Source organism: Coturnix japonica, chromosome 2 (assembly GCF_001577835.2).
Source record: "Coturnix japonica isolate 7356 chromosome 2, Coturnix japonica 2.1, whole genome shotgun sequence".
Lineage (NCBI taxonomy): Eukaryota > Metazoa > Chordata > Aves > Galliformes > Phasianidae > Coturnix > Coturnix japonica.
The window spans coordinates 69,363,494-69,390,649 of NC_029517.1; the positions used below are offsets into that span (position 1 = coordinate 69,363,494).

Consider the following 27,156-nt stretch of genomic DNA (forward strand, 5'->3'; position numbering starts at 1 on the left):
AGGTGCTGCTGTTGTCTCTCCTGTTTGACTGGCTGCTTGCCTCTCCTTTGGTAGGGTGAGTTCATTACAGTCCTTTCACGGGGCATTTTCATCCAAACTAGTTAGTTCAACAGATCTGCAGCTTGGCATTAAGATCTTTTTCCTTTAATAATTTGAGCCAGCAAGGTGATTCTGGTTAAAAACAAACAAAGCTCCCCACCTTTTAGAGCTGCAGCATGGAAGTTATTTACATGTGAACATGAGCCAACATGCATTTCCAGAGCTGTGATACAGCTGAACCACAGTGGAAATCTGGAACCTTACCGATACTGCTTATAGGAAGTTTGGTTCCCTGCATTTAACCACAAATGTGGTCAATCTCAGGAGAGGCAATAACAGAGAGAAAGAAAGGTGGTAGCATTTGATTACCCTGATTCTCCTTGATTTCTGTTGTGTATCTGATGGATGAAACTCTAACTATGTGAACAGTGATAATATTGCTGACTAATGGTTCCCGTTTCTTCCTTGTTGCACTTTGAATTTGTGGTAGAAATAGCAAGGCTTGTTTTCAGCGTGCTGAATTCAATAGTCAGGTGCTATGATTAAGCAGTTGTGCTGCTTGTTAAACTGTTCGGTATTACTGAAGAAAATAACACACAGGCAAGGATTAATTACCACTCCAAGGTCCTTTGGGCAATCACTAGTTTCATGCTCAGACTGAGATGCAAAGGCATCATTGTGGCAGGGATCTGCAGCTGTGAGCGAATGACAGAGGTCTTGGTGATGTTCTTCACCAGCTCGCTCCAGACCAATGTGTTCTAGAAAGTGAAATACAATACTCTGATAGTCAGGGTAAACCTAATTGCCTCCTGGGCTGGGAAGGGAGGAAAAAAGTGAACAGAGGATTGGGCCAGTGCCCCTGGGAATGCTTCCCATGAGGGAAAGGATTTCCTGGAGTGATGCTGGGAGGTGATCCAGGCTGGCAAGGAGCAGGCTGCTCAGCCACGCCCTCTGTCGTAAGCACTGGGCCGTGTCCTCAGCTATAACAAACCATGCAACGCTTTGCTTCTGCAGCAGACCAGGAGCCTCGCTGCGTGTACGTGTCCTCAGCATCTCCTGGAAGTGGTGGAGTGCATAACAAGAAGCCAACAGATGGCTCCTCAAAGGAATAGGCGGCTTTTGTGCCATTGCTTACTGCTTAGGTTACCGAGTGCCGGCAGCTGCTGGCGCTTGGCCAGCAGTGCCCAAGGACTGAAGCTCCCTCCCCATCTCCAGCTTTCAGATTGTAAAGGCTTTGGGGGCAGCTTAGGAGCTTTGTGAGCATGTGGAGAGAACATTGCTACAGTCTTTTCGGTTCATGGGGGAAGCCTATAGTTGCTTTAAATGAGAATCAGTGTTTCCTTATCTCTGTGTTTGCACCGTATCTTGTGCCCTTGGCCTCCAGTCGGTGATGCCCAGGCTACATTTATTTTAATTACAGCCTGATGACTTGCTCTGAAATAAGTGAAGTTATATGTGTAGTTGTTGCCTAGGAATCATGTATGTAGGGTGAGCTTGTAATACTGGAGGCCTTTTCTGGTCATCGCTATCAGGAAATTTCTTCTTCCAAGGAAGGACCATCTGTGCTGCTTTTACAGGTACTGTCACTCAATGCAGGACTCTCACAAGACAGATTTTTAGCAGAGGAAAGTTAAGGTATCATGGTTTTGAACAAGAGGACATGGAATCATTGGAGGTATCAGTCAGGATGTCTTTAACTGCCCACCACTGCAGTTGAGGGTCTTACCTCACGTGGATTATAAATGTGGAGCTTTTGGTCAGATTAGTTGTTAAGGAATGCTAGTTGTATGGGGCGTTCATTGAGGAAGGTTGAGTTTTGTGGCTGCACTCACAGCATGGTCTCCCATTTCCTATCTAATGGAACAGTGCAGCTGTCCTACATGGAACTGAGTGTACCCACAGCATGGCTGATTCCAAACTGCTGTAGAGTTCAGTAAGCAAAACACTGTGCAGAACTTCATCTTCATCTTACGTTACAGGGAGGTGTGTTGTTGTGGTTGGTGTTTGGAAGGCAACCTCCACCTTTAAAGACAACTAGTGTGATGTTAATGAACTAACCAGCCCTAGAGACAGCCTGAAACCATAGGGCTGCAAAGCAGGAGTTATCCTTTTAATCTGTTATCTAATTTCAAACGTAACTATTTTGTTATCGATTACTTCAACAAGAACATTCAAATGCATTTATCTCACAATCCTTCTGCACGTTGTGCACTCCTGGGAGCCTCTGTTCTCTCCAGAGCATCTGCCAATGTTTCCATCTTTCCCCGGATACTTCTTTCAGCACTGTTGTGTATTTAAGCACATGTAGGACAGTAAAATGTGAAAGCTATGTAGCAATCTTATTTATTTTGGGTTATTTTAGTGGTTTTTTTAAACACAAGAAACACTGTAACTCTGCCATATTTAAAATATTTGATTCAGTAAAATATATTTACCTGAAGTAGATGCAAAATTTCCACTTTGCCATGGAACGCATATGGCCGTGCTGCAGAATTCGTTCCAGGTGAGCACAGAGACTGTGAGGCCGTGCCAGTGTGAAGTGTAAGGAGGGAAGTCGGGAGTAAGAAGAGACTCGCTGCTGTTGCCAACAGGCTCTTTTTAAAGGAGGAGAAGTTATAGATGTCAGGGCATGACAATACTGTTTCTTATTGTTTCATGCTCCTGAGATAGACTGATGGCTGACAAAGTGGGATTCTTGCAGGATTGTCTTGAGAGTTCTTTTGTTTCACCTTAGTTAGATAAGAGCTTGCAGCCTCAGATAGTGAATTGTTGGTAAGTTTTAAGCTGTATTAATCTTACCCTTACAGTTTGATATCATTTTTAGTTAAAGCTGGGATAATAACTAATGTAGAAAACGAGAGGTTTGCTGATGGGGGCTTCCAATGTCTGTTCTGAATTATCTTACCCTTCCTCCTGCTGCTTAGAGAAGTCCACCCTATCCCTGTACTGTTGAGAAAAGCCATCATACACTGGCTATTTTTGAAGCTATTCCTTTCCATAATTACATGTAACTTTCATAAATCTGGATGGAAAGATCGCGTAAACTTTGGGAGGGCTCATTTGATCTAAATTTAAGGATGTCTAGTGTCCAGTTGTGAAACTCTATTTAAGTTTGCTCTACCTACAGCTGCTCCAAGAGGAGAAGGATGAAATGGAGAGGCTGGAAAGTATATGTGTGAGAAGGAAATGGTGACTCATAAATGAAATTGCATTTGAAAGTGGAAAGGATCGAGGTTTACTGATCAAAAGAAAGAGAATTCTTGTGAAGAAGGTACAATTAAATCAGGAGATTGTTTATCTCCTGAATTAATTAAGGTACATTTCTGGAAGAACCAACGAGCCTGAATTGAATAGATAATTTTAAAGTAGGAAATCTATTTAAGAGAAAGGATTCTTTTTAGGGCAGTCTTTAATAAGTGGTATTTATGTGCTAGATTCCACTGGAAGACTTTGCAGGCTTTTGGAAAATCCCATTTAGCTGTCCATTGCCTATGGAATAGTTTTAATGACTGCATGGGTATACAGCAAAGCAGGCAGTAGGAAGGGAGATTTCAGATTTGTTCTGACATCCCCAAAATTTGGGATATCCAACAGACTTGAAATGAACCTTTCTCTAGGGTTTAAGTAGTACGCAATTGGAAGACTGGAATTCTTCTGTACATGGAACTGCAAAAGCTGCTTGTTCTGTTTCTTAAAATATTTACCAGCAGTAAAGATAGCCAACTCTTTTTACCTTCACCCTACTTCTTTTCCTAGTTTTCTTAATCACCAACCAAAAGTTAAAAGATAACAAAGGTGTAGCTGTCTGCTATGCTAATGAAATTGTTATAGAGGGTTTCTGATTTCTGTAAAATATTTGGATTTTAATAATATAGCACTGTCAGTACGGCATTAGATTAAAAATTGGCTAGGTGACAGATTAGGAAATGGGACCTTTTGGCAGGTTCCAGTGAGTATTTGCATTAGTTCCAATACTGTGGTAGGCTTTCATCTTTGTCCCAGAAGTAAACAAAAAAACTGTTACTGATAGTAATCGCTAGCAGAATAGTAAACGATAATGGAATTCTCACAACTTGCACTGTAGGCACACTCAAACACACTGCGTCTTTAATACAGCCAAAGGCAAAGTTGTAAGCCAGCAAAGAGGGAATGCAAGCTATGCTTTATGAAAGAGTGCCTGTATCCTGGAAGGCAGCACTTCTGAAAAGTCTGGAGTTGACAAGCAGTCGTGCATGAGTTTCCAGTGCAGTGGTGAGGAGTGATGGGACATCCTGGGATGGACGTAAAAGGAATGGGAAAGGGGATGGTTTGCCTTAGTAAACAGTATAGCCTGTACTATAATAACATCACAATTCAGTGCTAGTATCTCTAAAGAGAAATATTGAAAATTGAAGATGATGCTAAACAGGGTTTTAAAAGTTATTTGGGTTCTGAAGGAAATACCTCACTGTGCAATTTGCACAGGGGTATTTTGACTGATAGGCAAGATAAAAAAAAATCATGAGGAGTGGTTGATAAAGCTGATGGTTGTGCTGCATTTCAGAAGGACCTTGATGGGTTGAGAAAGTAGCTGGCAGGTACCTGAGAAATTCAGGTAAGGAAAGTATGAAGTCCAGCTTCTGGGAAGGAACAGCCCCAGGCAGTAGGCTCTATTGAAAAGCAGCTCTGCTGAAAAGGCCCTGGGGAGACCAAAATTACCAGCAACAGCAAAGCAAACGAACAACCACTCTGGCTGCATTAGCCATTGCATCACCAGCAGGCAATGGAGAGTGATGCTTTCTTTCTGCTCAGTGCAGGTCAGATGTATCTGGAGTGCTGGGTCCAGTTTGGGATCCTTAGTACAAGGGAGACATGGATGTACTGGAGTGGGTCCATGAAAGGGGTTACCAAGATGATTAGGACTTCAAAGTATCTGACATACAAGAACAGTCTGACAGAGCTGGGACTGCTTAGTGTGGATAAGACAAGGCTCAGGGAGATCTTATCACTGCACATAGACATTCAACAGGAGGGAAGAAGATGGAGGCAGCCTCTTCACGGTGATGTTCAGAGACATAAAAGGAGGTAATGGGTGCAAATTGAAATACAATAAATACCGTTAAAATACTTGAAAATGCTTCTTTTCACAGCGAGAACAATTAAATTTTGGAATGGGCCTCTCCAAAATGTGGTGGAGTTTCTGTCCTTTGAGATGCTCAAAATGCACCTGGATTCAGCTTGACTAACCTGCTCAAGTTGCCCCGCTTTAAGTAGTGAGGGTGAACTAGATGGACTTGAGAGATCTCTTCCCATCTCAGCTGTTCTTCAGAGTGACTTTCAGCATTGTTGAATATAAGCACTTCACTGACTCGCTCTTGAAACTGAAACAATGCAGACTTGAAGTGGTGAGAGCAACTGTGTTCATGGCCCTTTCTAACAGATAGTTGCTCATTTGGCTTTCCTATAGGAGATTCTGAAATTGCCTGGCAATCTCCTCCTGTCCTTGGCTAAAAGGTGGTTTCATGTTACTAACTGCATAGCAACTAGTTGAAATCTAGTGGTTTGCGATGTGTAGAAGGTCATATTGTAAAGTATATTTGATCAAAGAATGTGTTAGAGAGAAAATGCAATTTATGTATTTATTATTTTCATTTTAAAATTTCAGACTTCAGGATAGTAGTTTTTTTGGTTTTTCTGGATAAGTCATCTCAAGGTAATTAGATTAGAGAATACTTAGTAAAAATGATAAAGTAAGTGAAGTGGATAGATCATGTCTTCCGGTTCAGTTTTTTTACATGTCCTTGCTTGACTCTATGGCCCAAAATGTTCCGCTTCACCAGAGCTAAAAGGGATCGTTTTTTGAAATACACATTGTAATATGCAAAAGAAAGCAACGTTCACTTATTTTCCCCAATAAATTAATTCCCCATGGTAGTAGCACATCTGTGCTGAGTGTTGTCTTGCAAATTAGGCTATCACATCAGCTTTTTAGATTGCTGTGTCCATGGCATGAGAGAATTTACTCAGATGTGAAAAAGAAAATCATGTAGTCTCTCAACACTCATTCATTTTTTCTCATGCAGATTTTGTCATCTTTTCTTTTTCTTTCTCCTTCTTTTTTTCTCTTTGCCACTGGGAGTAAGCATATCTCACTGTTTGAACAAAATAATTCATCATTATTTTGCCAGCACTCTTGAATTGTTCTGATCCCCACTGTTATAAGATATTGCTGAGGTAGGATGTTGTTTATCTGTTCTTTGTGACATTACACGGAGTTTAAAATGTTAAAAACTCTGCTATCTTTGTGCCATCTACTACCAAACTGGCTGGTGAAGTAAGGGTATATACAACAGCTGCCTATTTTGGCATGGTGGAAGTAGGCCTAAATTTTAGCCACCCATGTTGGGTGGAAATCAGTTACGTGTGTGAGCAGAAAAACATACTGGAAGGAAATCTGGTGGCCTTATTTGCTCCTGATCTGAGATGAGTACTGGCCATGAGTGGGATCTACATGTTGCTGGTCTCTGTGGTTCTCTCCTCTCTTTGTGTGCTGTGTTTCTGTGACTCTCTGCTGATTTGGACCCTCCTTTGTGACTGCTTTTAGGAGTAGTTTCTTTTGGATATGTAAACTGTGTTTCCTGTTTCATGGGCACTTGTTATTTATTTTTGTTACTCTGAGGTTCAGTATATGGGAGAGTTTATTGTGTTAACTTCTTCAAGGTTGATTAAGGATTTTTCTTTTGGTATGTGATACCAGTCACTTTGTTTAAAGAACTGCTCCTAAGTAACTATTTTAAAGTGGCCTGTCAATCTCTTCCTGCAAGCTGCAGTATATTTTAGGGTTTATTTGTTGGGATTTCCTTGAAGTGAGATGGCAGAATGCCTCCACAGTTTAGATGACTTGCAGAACTACCCTACATTACAGTCTGTGCTTAGAACCCTATGTTATTTCTCAGTGTGTGTCTCTGGGCAGTGCCTCATCGAGGTCTGTTGTCTCTTGAAATGTTTTGTCAACTTTCCCAGTGTCCTTTGGAATCTATCTACATATATATTTTTATCACCCTAAAAGGACTCAAAGTACATTTATTACTTTTGAGGTGTATAGCTGCATGCTTTTATGCTTGTATGGAGGTAGGGTGAGGAAGTACTTCTAAACAAAAGGTTTAACTATTTTAGATCTGACTTCACATAACTAATTAGAATAATTGAACAAGTAGTTGGATGTACGAACTGTCGTGCCTCAGGCAGTGAATTAAAAATACAGAGTCAGGGTTATTGCTGACTTTTTTTTAAGAGAGGATTTTTCTCCTTTGAGGGAATGCATGAATACTCAACGCTTCAGCTGATGTGGGTCTTAATATTTAAAACTTACTGCCTTTTAGTTTGCAGATCCCTGCTACAGTTTCTGAAGTGTTTGCATGTGGATGGAGGTGTTCCATCAGAAATGAATGGAGGAATTAGTTGGCTCCCTTTAAGCCCACTGTCAGTAGTAAGTAAACCAGCATAGTCCTTCAGTACTCTGCTGACGGAACTCTGTAGGGTGTCTGATGTGGAGTGCAAGAAGGTTTGGTGTTTTGGGATGGGGACCTCTTGAAGTGCAGACCTGTTTGGGCAAGAAATCTTGCACTCTAAAAACATCATTGGTACAATTCCTCAGACACAGTTCTCTCCTTTATGCATTCTGCATCCAAGGAAAACAGAGCTTGAGATTCTGTGGCTTAGGTTAGCAATTCAGTGAGCAAACCTTGTGATGCAAGCCCATCTTGCATAATTACAGTGCATCTACTCTGAGTTTGCACTGGTGTAGCTGTGCAAGGGCTCCTTCCTCTTTCCCTGAAAAGTACAGAGCCTCTTCATTTTCTAAGTATTAAATCTCATTAATTCTGTCATCCTGGAGACTTTTGTGACTGTGTTCTACATCAGTGATCTACGAGTAAAGATTAAGTATCATCCTTATCATTCTTTTACTATACACACCTAGTATTTTAGATCTTCTTTAGTTTCCACTTGTGCATCTAGTACTATCTGGCAGTTATGGGAATTTCCTCCAAGGATGTTCATCCCAGCCTATTCTCCATGTCTCTTAATGTCCTTCCTCACCACTCCCAGGGCTTGTTTGCTGAGCAGGTTAATTGTAGACAATTTGATTGTCGAGTGATAGAGTGAAAGTTACTATTTTCCAAGTGTTTGTGCTAATTTTTGCAAGTAGAGTGAAAGCCACTCAATGGCATGAATCCAATCTTACTTTGAAGTTAATGACTTTTAACAGAGGAAAAAGTACTTTAAGAAGATACTCAAATAAAAAAGGTAAAATGCTCTTTAGAACATATTTTGAGAGAATGATTGCTTTGCAGTTATTTTTCTTTGGGCCAACCTTGCAATGATGCAGAAGATGTATTTCCCTTGTCCCAGTTCAGCAGTGCTCTCGCCAATCAGAAGCTTTAAGGTAATGCAAAGGTCTGAAATATTGCAAGCAGCTCTTCAGCCAACTGGAGCATTAGTGTCCTCCACTATGTGAATTTAATCAATTTCTTGTTTGGTTTTATCTTTCTGTGTATAAGTGTTTGTCATTGTAGTTGTTACATAGATACGTAATTGAAAGAGATTACATGCAGCTGGTCTTTTGTCACGTCTGGCCCTACTGCCAATATGAAAGTTCAGTGGCAGGCCTACTCTCTTCAAAAGATGTCTGTGGAGAGAAATTACTGACATGATCTGCAACTGAAAACCTCTCAGCCTTGGCCAGGAGGCAGCAGTTTTGCTGTTTCTTGGAACTGGGTGTGCACAAGCGTATGGTAGTTCTGACATTGTTGTGTAGGCCTGGATTGATGTTAAAGCCTGCTAGGCCTGGCCACCACAGTCCTAGCACTGGGAGCAATGAGGGGGATCTGCCTGCACCTACCCACCCCAAAACTTACATCCAGGATTCCCCTGTGAAATGCTGATCTCTATGTAAAAGTCACAGCTGTTTGTCAGTACGCTTTCTGGAGGTTTTGTCTCTAGAGCTTCCACTTAACCAGGCAGGTGCAGTGGGATGAAAGAGCAGTTATTGCATTGAGCAGTTTTCAGGATTACTCAGAGACAGGTGTGCTCCTCACCTTGGCAGTTTAAGCAGTTGAGATGAAAACTGGGTGGAGTTTCCTGAAAATAACTTTTCATATTCCAACATGAAGTGGTAACTGAAGTCTTCAAGTTTAGTATAGTGAAAAGCCATTGCTTCCAGTAAGAAGTCAGTAAGAAGTAATTGTTTCATATTGGGTGGAAAAAATTGCAATAGAGAGATTTCAGATGATTCATTTCCTATGCAGCATAGGTGTAATTCTGTTGAGGCTTGAAACGTGGTTTATGCTTTGGTTTATTTCTTGCACAACCATTATATTGTCCTTCCTGATCTAGTGTGAAAAAAAAGTATAAAGTGCTGCACCATCGTGGGAGATAAATAACTGTGTATTTTGGCAGGGGTTAATGTGCTGAGCTCAGGCCTGGCAGTGCATAGGCAGATTCCATGGCATTGAAGCAGACTGAGGAGCAAGAAAATGGAACAACTTCATACAACTTCTGCTGACATTCATTGCATTAGTGGTAGTGAACGTGAGATGATACCCTGACTTTCTGGCAGGTCAGCTGCCTCAAGGTGTCAAGATGAGAATCAAAGAATGGTAGTACTCCAAAATTGCAGTTCCTCTCTGAAGAAGGTGCCCTACTAGCTGTAGGTCAAGGATAAAGCATTTGTTCTCATGGCTGTGTTTCACTGCTTTCTTGGCTTGGTGCAGGTCCTTTTGTTTAATTTATAAGTGGTAGAAAATGTTCTTCTGTTCAGACAAGACTCAGGGTGAGTGGTGTGAACTGCCACACCACAGGGTACCTCCCTGTGCACTGCACGACTGCAGGAGTGAGCTGTCTGCAACCGCTGAGCATATCTGAAAGCTAATGTATTCGTTTCAGGGGGTGTAAAAATGGCATTGTATGATGTTCTGCCGTAATAATAACTGGGAGGCAGTCATGATACTTGCATTTTTTTTCTTTGGCAGCAACCTCTGCATAATTCAACCTGAGAAATGAAAATCATTGCTGGCCTCCTCTGGCTTGCATCCTACTTTCAAACAGGGATCTGCTGCTGAAACTCAGCCGCCTACATTTGAATTTTTTTGAGCTAAATATAAGTGTTATGGTTTGGTATTTAAGTACTTACAGTTCGTGGTTCCCTTGATACTCTTGACACTTCTCTAGGAATCATGAATATTGGAAGTCAGTGGAAATAGGATGGTTTGATGAAGCCTTGAAAGAAGCTTCATTAGTGTAACACTATCAGCCTTCAGTTCTCAGGGTCAAATGCTAGTGAAGAAGGGCTGCTGATGATCAGAACATAGTTTAATTTGATAATTATGTGGGGTACCTGTTATGGAATTATAAACCCAAATAGGACATGCAAAGGAGACTTCCTCCTAATACTCACCTACATTAAAAGCAAACATTAATTCATCTTCACAGACAAATTATGTTTTTGATGTAGACGAATACTAGGAGAGAGTCCCCTTTGTATTTACCTTAATTAAAATGATAATAAGTGATACCTAGTGAGTGAGCTGATAGCTTAGGAAACACAAATTAGTGTTGTGGAAGAGGTTTATTTATCTTTTTCCTTTCTACTACACTTTCCATTTTGTAAGAAGAATGCATGAAGTTCCTGTGGTACAGTAGGTTTTATAGGACAATTTTTATAAACTGTGCTTTCACTTGATTTAAAATGTTCCTTTATGTGTTACTTTAAATACCAGATGCTTGTCCCACAATTAACAATCCAGGTGAATAAGTAGTGATATTGCAGAGCAACATCTTCCTTCTTGTATAGGTTTTAGAATATATTTGATTCTAAAGGCATTTTTTTGTGCATCTTTCTCTATGCTTTTACCTTAGTCCAGTGGATGAACTATATATGTAAAATATAATTTGAGGTAATTAAAGTGCCATTCCTTTTCTGTTTTGTATGAGAACATATACTTTTGACAGAGAAGGAATATTTTTGGGGAGATCTGAATGGCTTTTCAGAACCTCCTTTTTAGAAACATACTTTCAGTTCTTTTTACGTACAAATGCTTTAATTCCAGTCTATTCCTGTATCTTCCTACTTCTTTTCTTAACCCCTCTTTTTATGTTTTTATCCTCCCATGGTTAACTTCTGAAACAAAGGGTAGCACAGTTTAAATTTTTGGTAGCTGTGCGTAGACCATTGGAGTAGATATATCTTCATATAAATCCATTTCCTTTCCAGGAGATTGGATTGTGAAGTTACTTGACCGTTGCTCAACAAAAATAGGTAAATACAAGGAGTTGTCGCTAGGAGTCTTAAGGCAGTGCTCTAATAATCTTCTTGTGTCTTACTGATGACCTGAGTGTTTCCTAGCTTCTGACCCCTGCTGAGGTCTCTCCTGCTTTCCTCTTTGCCCCTTATCCTATTTTCTGGTCTTTCCTGGTGTTAAGGTATGCTGTTTGCTAGATGCTCACCTTGGCCCTCACATATTAGAGATGGTGTGGTTGAACATCTTCACAAAGAAGGGGCTGTATCTCCTCAGTCGGTGAAGGAGGAATTTTCTTGGCTTATCAATAGTCCTGTGAATTCATCCAGAGGTGTCTTTTTCCTTTGGTTCTTCTCCTTCACCATCAAGCTCTGGCTTAATTTATGCTTTCAAGATTCTTGCTTTCTTCTCTGCAGCTCTTGACCTCTGGAACAACTATCTAGAATTCATGCCTCAGAACTTCTGCTTCTAAATTGTGTTTTAAAGTGATTGCTTAATTTTGAAGATGTAAAGAAATGCCTATCGAAACTGAATGTAGCATTTGTATGATGGCTTTCTTGCTGCAGCCAACATTTATCTGTGCTGTCTGGGTAGGCTTGGATCCCCTCCCCAGCAATATCTGTCTTGTGGCGGCATACAGAAAAGCTGCCATTTTATCTGCTCCTAGCAATTGTAATATCTTCTACAGCCAACGTGAGGCTTAGTCATCTGCTCTTACTTAACCTGCTCAGCTTGGTCCTTGCTCCAAGTCACCAGCAGTGGCTCAGCTGAGTGCTCAAATACATTTCTCTGACTTGCTTCTGCAGCTATCATTTCTGTGCATAACTCCATCCTCACCATGCTTGGTCATTCTCAGTCTCCCTATTTTCTATGCCTGGATAACCTCAAACTGACGTTGCTTTGTGACTTCTCAGCCCAGTTTCTTGGAGTGGGTTATTTTATTTTCTACTCCCATCTCAGTAGAATTTGTGCCATTTTAATCTTGTTCCTATTCAGGGTTCAACTTTTGTCTGTTTTGATACAACTGAGAGAGCTGCTGCTCTACTATGTTCTGAAGGATATGAGCAGGGGCATGAGATGTGTCCTGCTCTGGATGGGATTATTTCAGATCATAGTTTATCTTAGGTCTGTCTCCTGCAGACTTTGCAACTGCTTCACATCCAGTGAAGAAGCTGAGGGAGACATCTAGCAGGAAAAATTTCAACACACATAGTTTGGCAAAGTTTTGCTCTGCGGTTTTGTCACTGGAAAGAATTAGAAGATGTTTTTTGCTCTTCTTCCCTCAAACCCTCTCAAAGAAAAAAAGCTTTGGTTTCACACAGTTCAGCCTTCAAAAGCTGATGCTGGCTGTTACCCACTGCTGCACTTCCTTCTCTGCTGTCTTCGCAAAACCCCATGCTGGCTGTTGCCTAACACTGAGCACTTTGTTGTGCTCTTACAGGGTAACACTCTGGCTTTTTTTTTCTTTTTTTTAATTGCTACTGTGTAATATGAAAGTGAAGCCATGCAAATGCCAAGAGGGAAAAGAGGTGCCCACTGCTCCCGCTCAGCAGCCCTCAGTGCTGGGTTGGGTCTTCTGCAAGAGTACCTGCCTCCAACCTGTTCCTACAAGTTAATCTTTCAGGCTGTCTCAGCCTATAAAGTGAGTTGCATCAGGTTCTGCCTACTTGAAAATACTTGGCTTATCCCAGTAATTTCTAAACTGCTTTCCTATAAAGCCAAATGTTCCTTTGAAGATACTCTTGTAATTTTGCCTCTGGGATTAATTGTGGTGGGTATCTGTTTGCTGTTTGTTTAGTTTGTTTGCTTTCGTATTCAGTGATGGTTGAAGCTAAAAGGGCATAACTATATCAGACCTGACGTGCCACCTGTTCCTAGTGATCTGCGCTGAGTGGTGGATCCCTAGTTGTATCTGTATCAGCAATTGCTTGTGGTACTGGAAGAAGCAGCAGAGTCAGATCAGCTGATACCAAACACATTCTTGGTGTCTATCTTTCTCTGTCGCTTTGTGCTGGTGTCCTTTGTCTTGGTGCTTATGGTCAGATCCTGCGTGCTCTATCGAAAGGATCTGCATGCTATGACTGATGAAGCAATGCAAATAAGTGCAAATTATACCCAATTTGTGCAAATAATGGATATTGTGCTTCAGCAGAAATAAGTTACACAAACTCCCTTCCAGTACTTGAAGGGAGTGTATAAACAGGAGAGGGAATGACTGTTTACGAGGGTGGACAGTGATAGGACAAGGGGGAATGGTTTTAAACTGAGACAGGGGAGGTTCAGGCTAGATAGTAGGAGGAAGTTTTTCACACAGAGGGTGGTGACACACTGGAACAGGTTGCTCAAGGAGGCTGTGGATGCCCCATTCCTGAAGGCATTCAAGGCCAGGCTGGATATGGCTCTGAGCAGCCTGGTCTGCTCGTTGGTGACCCTGCACGTAGCAGGGGGTTGAAACTGGATGATCATTGTGGTCCTTTTCAACCCAGGCTGTTCTATGATTCTATGAATCTGTAATTTTTAAAATGGTTATGATTCTACCACTTGCTGTTGACATTTCTCAGGGGAAGTCTTGTATTTGAAAGCACTATGAATAATTTTGGAGGTGGGAAAGAAAATGTGAATTACCCAAAAACTCCAGAGCAAAGAAAAGGCACCTGAAAATCTTTGGCTTGTAACGTGGGGAAGAAGAAAGTGACACACAGTACCACTTCAGTCCTGGATCTTATCAATTATGAAGTTTGTAAAACAGGAAGGGGAAGAAATTGCTTGCTGAGTGATGTGTAACATCTGGCCAGAAATGAAACATTCCAAAATATTTCTGAAAATTGCTTCTTGGTAATTTCACTAAGCTGTTCTAAACTCTTCTGAAATATTTTGCTCTGTATCTCTCTATATAGTGAGACTAATGATATCATGTTGCTTGCAGTACACCCAGATATACCCAGCTGGGCTTGTGCTGCTGTGCCCAGCCACAGGATGATGTTTATGTTCTCTACCTACCAAATCCAATTGTTTGAAGTTCACAGGAGAAAGTTTCAAGTGTTTAAACCACAAAAGCAAGGGCAAAATTCTGTTGCTCATGTGTTACAAGACAAGTTCAGACACAGTTTTGATATTTAGTCCAAACTTGAGGGTTTTTGTTTGTTTGTTTTTCTGGTGGGTAGAGTTGCTGCAAAGCTCTGGATTTTTAGTCTTTAGCGTTTTCCCTCCTTTTCACACCTGGTTTTGAGATTCTCTTTTATCTTTAATTGTATCCCTTTGGCCTACTATTCCCACACTCTGAATTGTTTCCTTTTCACCCCTCCTTTCTTTTCTCTTACAGTTTGCAGGCTGGCAAACCACTTAGTTTGAAAAGAAAAATAGTGGAATGTATTTTTCCCATTGGAATAGCTGTAATCTTAATTTAATCCAATTACATTGTCTAAAATATTAGCTGAACACATTTGATAACTGTTCACAGAATCCCAAGGATTGGAATGGAACCTTGAGATCATCACATCCAGCCCCCAGTTGACCTTTTCAAATAAGTCTTTGGATTATAGAACTGATGTATCATGGAGATGAGCAGAGAGATCTCACACGTTTAGAAGGTGGCTGCTGATGGGCCACCTGAGGGTGGGAACATGGTGCCTGTGTTGGCTTGGTGGATGTAGGTAGTTCTATTCTGCTCTGTCACTGATGACTTAGTGCTTCACCCCTCCATGCAAAATAGAAAAGAATGTCTTCAGCACTCATGCAGTTAGACTGTAGGTTTATATGTTTTGTGTGCTTTAACTCACCTTTTAACAAGTCTGAGGTTTTCAAACAGTGTCCAGCAAAAGTATGTCAGCTATCCAAAACCAAATACATATAAATTAACTTATTTGGAGCCTTCTGTAGGTCACAAACCAAAGTAAAATGCATAAACTACATGGCCAGTACAGAAATATCTGTCTTACAACTCCATAGCAGAATGTATTACTTCATTTTTGTTCACTAAGGAGCAGGGTATGATGTTACTCTTAGCAGCAAGTCTAAAGAATGAGCAAAGAATGTACTCTTGAGTTTTTCAAATTGATTGAATAAATGATATTCTTCATGGAGAGTTATTTGGGTAGACTTCATTAGGTATAAAACTTCTTTTTACTCTTTTCTATCTACTCAGGGAATGTTCTTTCTATTCTTAGACTATCAAATATCCCTATATCAAATTTCAGTAACTTGAGCGGTATGGAAGAGTTATGAATTGTTTCCAAAGACAGCAGGTTGTGCTTCTGTCTAGGAAGAAAATTCCTATCAATGGTAGTTTTTGTTGTAGTTTGTGTGTTGCACAGTTAAGCAGTTTAATTATTTTTCTAAAATCCAAACATTGAACACAGTTTTCCTTTGAGTTGAATGGAATGTCCAGTAGATCTTCAGGCATCATCTTTCTGATACTACTCTTGATCCACCTTGGTTCCTTGTATGTAGCTTTAATGCAAATTTGAAATCATTGAAAACACAACCACTCTGGTTAAGAGAAAAATTGCTGACAGGCAGAGGAGAACAGTTATCTAGTTCCTCTCTTGATATGTTGTGTAGTATTTCACTGATGGAAAGTTGATAATACTGGAATTTTCTGGTCCTCTCAAAGCCATTGTTTCAAATGGCAAAGGAAGAATTTAACCTGCGCTACTGCTACCTGTGCTCAAAGTTGTATGGATACAATATGGATATAATATAGCTACGATTCTTTTCAATAGAAATGTAGCTGTGTGGGTATATGTATTTATGTACTTGAGAGATTGGCTTTAGCTTTCCTAACTGGAGTGTTTTCAATTTGGGTGAAGGTTTCACAAGTGTTTTAGAATTTAAAGATCTGTTGAATGTTTTAAACAAAACCATTGGTCTCTCCTTTGACAGTGAAATATTTAGTACGCATTGGGATTACAGTAAATATTCACATGTCCTCATGATGAATGTGGGGTAAAACCTATGCCTACAGGTTCTGTGAAAAGTTCTCTGCTGTCTGCCTTTCCCATTGAGCCAATATTCTGTTTGATGAAATAAAATGCTCTCATTAACACCTTGGTTTGTTTGTTTGAACAGGCAAAACGAAGGCTGGAGCTGGGAGAAAGTGGCCACCAGTACCTTGCTGAAGGACTAAAGACTCCAAAGGGAAAAGGAAGAGCTGCAACAAGAAGTCCAGATAGTCCAAAAAGTAAGGGCATTTGTAGTATGCTATGCAGCATGCTATGTATTTTTTTTTAACTTTGCTAGCTTGATATCAGATTGCACTAGTAAAACATGCTGCATTGCTAAGTTAATGATGGAATCATAGATTATCCCATGAGGAAGGGAACCCCAAGGATCATAGTGTCCAAATTCTAGCTCCACGTGGGACCACCCAGAATTCAAACCCTCTGTTTGAGGGTATTGTCCAAATGCTTCTTGATTTCTATGGCTTGGGGCTGTGACCCTGGGGAGCCTGTCCCAGGCACTAATGACCATGTCAGTTGCAGCATTTGAGGCACGGACTCAGATGTGAATGATCCAAATCATTTATTACAAGTTCTCACATCCCTTATATACCTTCATAAGTTGTTATTTTCTAACTTTCCCATCCGCCCTTACAACTTTCCCAACCACCTTTACATGTCAACAAAGCATTCTACAAAACACTTTTCAACTGTCCATGCAGGCACATATCCAATCAGAGCTGTGAGACTCTTCTTCTCCTTGCAGAGGTGTCCTTGGTTCTCATGCTGTTTATCTTGCTCCACAGCTGCTGCTCTGAACAGCTTTTCTTGTATTCCCACAGTCACTGAAGAATCTTTTCCTAACCCCCACCTGACCCTCCCCTGATGCAGCCCTGTGCTATTCCCTGGGTCCTGTTTCTGCCACCAGAGAGCTGAGCTCAGCAATGACCCTCTGCTCCCCTCCTGAGGAGCTGCAGGCCGCCATTAGTCCTTCCCTCAGCCCCTTTGCTCTGGGCTGAACAAGGCAAGGGACCTCATCCTGTTTTTAAATTGGAGTGCATTCTCACACAAGTCCAATACCATTCAGAGCATAGGATTCTGCTGCAGTGTGGCTAAGACTGTACAGAGGACTTCCTTGCTGGAACACCTTCAATTTGAGGTGGCAGCCATGTGGCCTGTTTCTTTTCTCATGCTGATCCTCTGATTCTTTCCCAAACCCCAAATATAAATAACCAATAAACAGAAACAACAATAAAACCCTCATTTGGCTCTAAATATACATGGTCACTTAACTGAAATGACTTTTCCTGTTTTTCAGTTCAGACAAGCTCTGATTACTAAAGAATAAGATATAGCAGGGCTTCTTTGTGAGCTGACCGTCAATTGGTTTTCATTGAAATGCTATCATGTTCTTTACAATGGTAGTCTAAAGTTTTGCTTTTAGGTAGGATGTCAGTTTAGACTGACTTTTACAAGTAAGTGTGGGACCTGAACCTTGAAAACATGAAAATGGCTACCAGATCTGCCAAAGATCCATCCTGTACAACACTTCACCTAACCTAATGCAACAAAAGGTTTGAGAAGTACAGAGACTGTTTTGATAACAGCGATGATCTTCAGTATGGTGACAGAAATGGAAAGATGATAGTGGTAAATAGCCAAAAGGTTATTTACAGGGAAAAACTCACTCATATGTAAGCCTTCAGTCTGCTGGGAACCACTGAGACAGTCTCCACCAAGGAGCAATATCCAAGAGATGCTGCCTTAGTGGTGGTCAGCCCTTAAATGAGGTCTAGAGTAAGTGGAGTCAAGCTCCACCCCTTCCAGGAGCACAGCTGAATTACTCTCACCTGTGCTCCCACAGCTGACCCGACACTTGCCTCAGCTGATTAATCAGAGGTTCAGGTTGTGATTACAGGTTGTGATTACCAGTTTCCCATACAATCTTCCAATGGGGAAACTTCAACCCAGCAGAATTATAACAGCAGTTGTCTTATTTCCCTTGTCAGAAAAGCCTTGAATGTTTAGAAAAGATTTTTTTTTTTTTCTGATCTATGTATTTTAACTCCTAAAAGCCCATCTATTAAACATATTGATGTTGCATTTGCATGTGAAAATAGAGAATTGTAAGATTCCAACTGTTTGCTGACTTCTTACTTAATAGAAGTGAATATTGTTGCTTAGATTGAACATTGTTTGGTTAAGGAGAAATGATTATCAGTTGCATCTCATGTCAATCTCATCTAATTCACTTGAGCTCTTCGTAAATCAGGAAGACTGGCACAGATGGAATCTGTCATTTTTGTTCTCCCACTGAAGTACACCTAAGTCTTGTTCAATTGCATGAGAAGCACTTCTCTTACAAGAGGGAAAAATCCAACCCTGATGAGAGCTGGCTATCAGCCTGATGGAGAAGAATGATTGGGTGTATTTTCTGTTTTTTTTTTTTTTTTTTTTTTTTTTTTTTAAATGTTGCTGCCAGGATAAATAGATTCTAAAAATACTGTTAAGAATTCACATAGCAAAAGCCTGAGTAGATTTTTGCTATACGCAGCTGTCAGAGTAATGGAAATATTTGCATTGAAAAAAAAAAAGTATTTGCTCATGTACCTGTGATTTTTGGGAAAAGTACATCTTGAAATACAAACAAATAGCCAGCGGTGAGCTGCCTCTTAAAGCAGCGGTTTGAGAGATTTCCTTAGTAAAAATGAAAGAAATGTCTGTAATATGTATCCTTTCACTACTGGATGCTGCTTTCGGAACTAATATGAGAAAACTGATTTGTCTGTTGGTTTTTTGTTTTTTTCTTTCCAAGCCCCAAAATCTCCTTCAGAAAAGACTCGGTATGATACATCACTTGGCCTCCTTACAAAGAAGTTCATTCAGCTGCTGAGCCAATCTCCCGATGGAGTTTTAGATTTGAACAGAGCGGCGGAGGTCCTCAAGGTGCAAAAAAGGAGGATTTACGATATCACCAATGTACTGGAAGGCATCCATCTCATTAAGAAAAAATCCAAAAACAACATTCAGTGGATGTGAGCATTCATTATCCTTTTCCATTCCTCCTGGCTGGTTTCACTGTTATGGCGTAGCAACGTCTCCCACCTTCTATTATAGCGCTTTGCTCCAAGCAATGATCCAGAATGTCTTCTATCAATATAAAGCTTTTATTTTTTTCCAGTTAATTGAGGCAGATTTTCAGCATATAAGTAGTGTTTGTCAGGGAAATTATAACTCCACATTTTTTCTGAAAGGTGGGTTAGCTAATTTGTTTCTGCAGATGGAAGAAGTTTTTATGTACTTCTCTTTACATGCTGTTGTCCTCACTCTTTTTCAAGGTGTAGTTAGAGGAGAGGGGTGTTAGAAGCAAGACTGCTTTACAACATCCAACTTTTCCATCTTGCTGGCAGTTCCAAGACAAAACTGTCAAAATTAAAAGGTTATTTTTCTGGAAAGTGTGGTTTGTGTTGATACACAATGAGCAGGGAAAAAGGACTAAGAAATTGTTTTGCAGTGTATAACTCTGCTTTTTCATTTTCCTGTGGCGTGGTGTCTAGTTTTACAAATGTTCAAATGGTGTCTTTGTTCTCTGGATTCATAGGGGCTGCAGTCTGTCAGAGGATGGCGGCATGATGGCACAGCGTCAAGGCCTCACTAAGGAGGTAACTGAACTGACTCAGGAAGAGAAGAAACTGGATGAGCTAATCCAAAGCTGCACACTGGACCTGAAGCTGCTAACAGAGGACTCAGAGAATCAGAGATATCCTTTTTGGCCAAAACCTCAGCAAGGATCAGTTTCCTTGCTGCTCCTTTAACACCAGAAGAATTCTTTCCAGTAACATGATACAAATCATCAGATAATTCCACAGGCTGGCTAACTGGTTTCAATGTATTTTTATCTAAAAGTTACTTAAACCACACTTGCACCTGTAATACTTCAGAAATGCCAACCAAAAAAAGCAGTATATGAAGTAGCCTAAAGCAGAACCAAGAATTTGGCTGATTAATGAGGGACTTCCCTAAAATATGATTCTTCCCCTTCCCTTCCCTAAAATATGATTCCCTATTTTTTCAAGCAGTGACTGGGTAGAGACCCCTTCACTTCATCCTCTGGGGAGCCAGCAGCTGTGTGAGGAAAGATCGCCATGGGCATTAGCATGTAGGAGAATGTAGTCCCCGGAATCCTTCTGTTACTCTTAAGTTTGCCAATGATACTAGCAATTAGTGAGGAAGGGAAGCAAAAATGCTAAACCTGAGGATGGATCTGATTGTACCTCTGTGCCATCTTTAGCTTATATAATTGAAGCCATGGGATTGCTTAATGGCGCTTAACCTTGACAGACAGAGTCTCTGCTTCTGAAGATGTTTTCTTTTTCCTTGTGTTTAGGTAGGGCCAAAACTTTGCTTGTTTTTTTTTTTTTTTGTGCTTTTTGTGTTAGATGAAAGTTCTCTCACACTTGTTTTGCAACCAGTGCAGAGGACAGGAAACCTGGGGCTCAGAGTAAGAAAGCTGTGAGAAGGTGGAAAAGCAGTTCAAAAAATGTTACCTCTTCTAATAGCCTAAACATATTGTAATCTGGGTTGGAAAATTCCTTAATGTGATTACATTAGCTTATGTGACATACCAAGATATTCGAAAAATTAGTGGCCTTAAAGACCAAACTGTTATAGTTGTGAAAGCTCCTCCAGAAACAAGACTTGAAGTGCCTGACCCAGTGGAGGTAAGGAGAACGTGGGTTATTCTGTTCATTATTCTATACATGGAGTAAGTGTACACCATGCTTTACTGTAAAAACTGTGCCCAAGTTGAATCCTGTTGGCATACAATTCTGTAATCATCTGTCTCAAAAACTTCAGGTGTTTTTTAAAAAAGGTGAATCTTAAACAATAATTTTACACAAAGTAATCTTTATTCGATCTTCTTCTCTTAGTTCCAGACTTCCCTTCAGAGTAATCAATGCTATTTACAACTTATTCTCTTTTGCCGTTCTCTATGTAAATAATGGGTTCTTCTTCAGTGGTTGAACATTCCTGTAAAACCTTTCCCTTAAGACTTTTGACTATTATTTTTCTAGCTTTAAGTAGTTTTAGTCTTTTAGTTCAGGGATAAATTAAAGTCTTAAACATCTCACTGTCTTGTATTACTGATATCCTATTTAGAAGAGAAACATGTTTTCATGTAGGATTCTCTGAACTAATAAAGCTATTGCTGAAGCTTGTGTTTCATTCCTAGAATCTTTTCTGACTTCTCCTTCTTCCATCATCCTCTCTATTGAAATATATATTAACACATCTATGTAGAATGTCTTACATTCTGCTAGCACACTTTTTTTTATTACTGTAAAATGTGTAGAGGTTGGAGGTTCCCTTTTCTATTTAAAGACTTCAGAAGCTGCCCATGTTCATCTCTATCTCTCCTCTTTTGCCTCTTGCTGCTTAGGCCACAGTGCTTAGGCCACAGTCTGTCTCTCAGTGCCAGCTTTTGTCTATAGGATGTCCGGCTCTCATTCTATTTTCCTCACTTTGTTTTTTATTTCAGGTAGATATCCAGGTGAATTAGTCACTTCTCACTTCCTTTCTCTGACATTACAGTTACAGTGAAAAATGCTTCTGGTGGCTTTGCTTTGAAAATATCCACAGGGAGCAGCTTCACATCGTTTCTCATGTCTTATGAGCCACAAGATTTAGCTGCTCCTGGGATTTTAGCTTTTGGTGGCAAAAGTGTGCTGCTTTACAGCTCCCAGTTAACATGGCAGACCCATGTATGTTGGGCAAATGTAAATGCTCTACGTGTGCCACAGCTTTAGAGAGTCAAAAAACATCTTATTTCTTCACTTGGAGAGCATTTAGAGATGAGGCTAAAGCACAAAATCCTCTGTGCTGTGTACGTTCCCCTGTGTTATTCCTTTGTCACCATCACTGCGCTGATTCCATTATCCCAGAGCTACCTGCTCCTGGGCAGGCAGTAACAGACTCCATGCTGTCACTTCTCTTACCAAGGTTCTTCTTCACTTGTGTAGGCTCATTGTGGTTTCCATCTTATTCTTTTTTCCTTTCACTGTCCTTAACTTCCTCATTGAATGCAGATGTAGGTTTGGGAAGAAAAAGAAATTGCTACAGAGAGGAAGGGGTATCTTTTATCAGTATCTATCTGTATATGTAAAGAATTCTGTTTCTTTCCCCTAAGCATTACACTTACATTTTTGAGTGAAATCAGACAGGTAAAGAGAGAGGCACACCATGATTAAAAGTAGTACCCAGACCTCTCTTATCCTATATACCCTCACTCCCTTATCCTATATAGCTCACTCATTTAACTTTTTTTAGGCAGTAGGAGTCCTATTTATTTCTTTCATTTGCAGTTATATTTCAGTGACTTTTTTTTGCATACCTCAGTCACCCAACTGTATGTTCTCCAACTCCTGCTCTCTAATTACATACAGCATCACTCTAAGTATTCCTAGCTGTTATCTGTGCCCTGAGGTTCTTGTTCTCGTTCTCTGTATCTGAAATGCTGCCTACAGTGCCATATAACTGCCAAAGCATAAATAACATGAAGAACATTTTGTCAAAGTACACAATCAAATGCATTTTAATTAAACCTGCCAAGAAGCATACAACATCTGAATTCATGTTTGTTTTTGTTTTTAACTCTATTAATGTAATACAGCCAGAGCAGGCTTATGTTTAACTAGAGGCATTTATTATTTTTTCCTCGTGACACTATGAACAACTTTGGAGATGTTCTGTCTGTCTGCAATATACCACTTCGCTTTATTGCATCAGTGTGTGAAAGCTAAGAAAACTAGTTGAAATGAATTAAGAGATCCTGCTGTTGGGAGCATCTTTAAAACTAGAGTTGCTTCCTTTGCTTCTTTGAGGGGGGAGCAGAAGTGCATTTCTAAACAGGCTTTATTGATGAAAATGCTTTTGTTGTTGTTTGGAAAAGCATCCCCCAGCAAACGGGTGAACTTTCAGCTGTTTGATTTCAGTGTGAATCAGTACCAAAGATTTTCTTTTATTAAAGGTTGTTCTGACACCTTTTTGAAGCAGAAGTGTTTACACAGATACATCCAATATCAGTGTTAGAAATAATGACTTGGATACCGTAGTTCTGTTCCACCAGAATACTCCTGGTTATTGTGGGCATTGGAAATTGTTAGGAGTTCAGTCCTTTATAACTCTCTGGTTATGATGCAACACACGATGGACTTCTCTTTTTTTTGGGTTAGTGCACAAATCTTAGAAGCCTTTCGTGTCGTCACAGCTGTATGTTGAACTTCGCATTGTTTTGATTAGTAAAAAAACACATTCAAACCTTTTGTTACTTGTACCCCCTTAAGAACTTACTGTGAGTCTCAGTGTTCTGTGGTCTTCATTGCTGTAACATCTTACCCACGTTTGTTCTGTTACCAGAGTGCACTGATACATTTATCTAGTACTCAAGGACCTATTGAAGTTTATCTGTGCCCAGAGGAAAACGATGCTCTCAGTCCAATGAAAACCTATAGTCAGGACCACAATGGAAACATTTCCAAAACCATTTCCAAAGGTAAAATGATTACTTTCTAATACTAAAAGTCTTCCTTCATGCTTTATACAAGATTTATTTATTTGTTTATTTGTTTTTACTTCTGCTACACAGCTTTTATTTTTTGGCTTTAATTTTCAAAGAAGTGGCAAGCTGAGGTACCCATTATCCACTATGTTCCTCCAATGTATATTCAGGGGAAAACATTTCCTCTCTCTGACAGGAGTTTAAAAATAAGAGTTGTATTTGCATATGATATGGAGCTATGTAAGCAAAGTATGTGACACATTGGGGAAAAAGAAGAATTGTTCCTACAATGTTTTGAAACAGGGTGGCTGCAGCAGAGATCATTCTCAACACCAGCCAAAGATTTCTGTGTATTGGTATATAAAGCTGCACAGTGTCACTGATGACATCTGTTGCATAGAAGGGTTGCACTTGGGAGTACTTCAGGTTTGTGAGCTCCTCTAACAAAGAAAGTCATCCTTCATGCATCTTATTCAGTAGTTGTTGAGATCTTGGATTTTTTATTTTGTTTTTTAACTGGAAAAAAATCAGTGCTGATAGAAACCTGAGATTTTTTCTGAGAAGCCCTTTGTTAAGATGTCAAAAATAGGCTACAAATTATCTGATCTCGAGGAATTTTTTTTGCTTAAATGATGTTTTATGATGGGCTTATATGCAGTTGTTACTTTATGTTATCCAGGTCTAATAGTTCTCATGGCATTCAGTGTATCATCTTTATTTTTTCTCCCCTTCTCCAGAAGTGGCTTCCGTTAACTCAGGACAAGGTGACTGCTCAGTAAATATGGCAACAATCTCTCCATTGGCTTCTCCAGCCAACCTACTACAGCAGACCGAGGACCAAATTCCCTCAAACTTTGAAGGACCATTTGTGAATTTGCTGCCTCCTCTGCTTCAGGAAGATTATTTGCTGAGCCTCGGGGATGAAGAAGGCATCAGTGATCTCTTTGATGCTTATGATTTAGAGAAACTTCCTTCGTTGGTGGATGAATTTATATACAGCTGATTCTCTTAAATGAAGTGCGTATCTAATCTGTGTTTTTTAATGGAATTGGAACATGTCCATTCATTCTGTTGTCCCCTGCTTACCATAAAAAAGCATTATCGAATAAACTAGGCTCTTGAACGCTGCTGATATTTTAATGAAATTCTCCCTAGAATACTACGAAAAGGTCTTCTCCTTGACCCTAAGCTCCAGTGCCTTGCGAGTCAGCAAGGGCAAGCAGGTGACCATGGAAGTTCTGTATTCACACTCCCCCAGTCTCTGCTTTCCATGACAAGTGGGGTTAATGGAGAAGGGCTCAATGAACTGGCTTAGTCGCTAAGAACAATTTTATAATAGTATTTCAGGTCGTGCCTTCTGCAGAGAATGCATGTCTTCTGAGTGTCACAACATGGATTGTAACTGCAGTAAGCATAAATATGAAGTAATGCAGAAGTGCGAATTGAGCTTCTTCAGCTACTTGTGGGAATGTTTAAATTGCTGTCATAACGCTCGTTTTGAGCTGCATATAATGTCTCATTATGAGGTCAAATACTTACGTCCTTAAAAGCTTTTAATAAAGAAAATACACTGTAAATGTAGTGTATATCGCGGATATTGAAAAGTATGAAGTTCTGCCACTTCTCGTAGTAATCACAGATTTTTAATACTGCTTGTGTGTGTGTGTGTATGTGTGTGTGAAAGTAGTTTGTGTTGGTTGGTTGTTGTTTTTTAAACTAGAACGAAGATGCACAGTTCGATTTCACTGCCCCCAGTGTGTGCATTAGAACTGGTACATAATTTTTTTGTGGTACTAAGTGGGGCTTTGCGTTAAGTGCCTACTAGAGATGCACTGTGGGTTTTCCCCTCTATGGAAAACACTTATGCCAAGCTTTGTTCAATATATCATATTTATCTCAGTGGGTTTGCTTCCTCTGCTTCCAGCTTTTTATAATTCTCTTCTCCAGCAAAATGGAACTATTTTTTTTCTTTTTTTTTTTTTTCTTTCCCAAAGTACATAATTGTAAGTACCACATCAACTGAATTGCATTTATTTTTTTGAAGATCTTTGGTAGAATAGGATAATACCAATATTTATTTTTCTGAAAGTGAGAGGAATTCTAAGAAGTCTTACTTTTTTTTTTCTTTTTTCTTTTTTTTTTTTTTTTGAGTGTAAAGTACGTTGCCACGTTCTGGGCTAAATTAATGTTGATTAGATGATGCCCGTGTAATCCTTTTGTTTGCATTATTGTTGTGCTTATCTGACATATTCAGAGAATTAGTACTATTTGTACTGTAGTAGAATATTATGTACGCAGGTATTCTGGTACCATTGAGTTGCTGCTATGAAAGCTCACACATGAAAAGGCAAGAAGCCACAGTACTAAAAAGAAAACTATATGACTGTGTGAGTTTTGGAATATAACAAATGTATAAAGGGCAACACGTAAAGAACTGTTAAACAGTGTTAAGTGTGTGTTTATATGTACAAATGTGTGCATAGATCATTCAGCAGTTGTATTTAAGTTGATATATGTTTCCACTCACACTTTAGTTATCAAGCAGTTTTGTATAATAGATTTAACTTGTAAACACTGCCAGAATATTTTTTAGCTGGTTTGTAATTTTTTAAGAGTTTGGGTGGTTTTTTTTTTTTGGTTTTTTTTTTGTTGTTGTTTTGGGTTTTTTTTGTTTGTTTGTTTTAGATGTGGATCTGTAAATAAAATTGTAGTAATTTAAAGTTTCCGTCTTGTGGAAGAGGAAAGTAAAAGTTGTGTGAGCATGAAGATTTGTGAGACAAAGGGGCACTTTTGAAGGGGGGAGAGAAAATGAAGACTAATGCAGACCATCTCTTTATGTACAAATTAAACACCTGTCCCAATGTGCGTGGGCTAAATACTAATCTAATTTAGCTTTGCATTGTATGCTAGTTTTAAAAAAATTCTGTAAAATACTGTAAAAAAAAAAAAAAAAAGGAAAAAATACAACAACAAAAAAAAGCTTTTATGGCAAGTTTTGTAAATAGATTTATTAAAGGATGACCTGTTCTCTAGCTGTGATCTTACCACTTCAGATGGGTGTAATTTGAATAAATTTTGTATGGTAATGAATCAATAAAAAGGATTTTTTAAAGAGTTTAGATTTGTCTACTGCTTTTTAAAACCATTTCTGGTGCCTATCATGCTTATGAGTGGAAACTAGCTGGTTGTGTTGTTATTTATTAGTGCTTCTCATACTTATTTTGCATAGCTATGTTTCAATTCTATTTCTTTTTCATTATACTAACAAGTTATGGCTTTAAGTTATTATTATTATTATTTTTTAAACCAGTGTGAAACAAGAAAAAAAAAGATGCCAGACACACAT

The 27,156-nt window shown here is 39.6% G+C and overlaps 1 protein-coding gene across 2 annotated transcripts in view; it reads left to right on the forward strand.

Moving 5' to 3' along the window:
* E2F3 (E2F transcription factor 3) overlaps window positions 1-26,925 on the forward strand; it is a 40,615-nt gene extending 13,690 nt beyond the window's left edge. The window contains exons 2-7 of one of the 2 annotated variants that reach the window (XM_015854758.2): window positions 16,383-16,494; window positions 19,068-19,287; window positions 19,854-20,012; window positions 20,859-20,973; window positions 23,669-23,804; window positions 24,548-26,925. In XM_015854758.2, the coding sequence (XP_015710244.1) occupies window positions 16,383-16,494; window positions 19,068-19,287; window positions 19,854-20,012; window positions 20,859-20,973; window positions 23,669-23,804; window positions 24,548-24,813 (1,008 nt within the window). In that variant the 3' untranslated portion in view covers window positions 24,814-26,925. The remainder of the gene's footprint in view (window positions 1-16,382; window positions 16,495-19,067; window positions 19,288-19,853; window positions 20,013-20,858; window positions 20,974-23,668; window positions 23,805-24,547) is intronic. The other variant, XM_015854759.2, reaches the window with a different exon arrangement.
* Window positions 26,926-27,156: the final 231 nt, after the last annotated feature.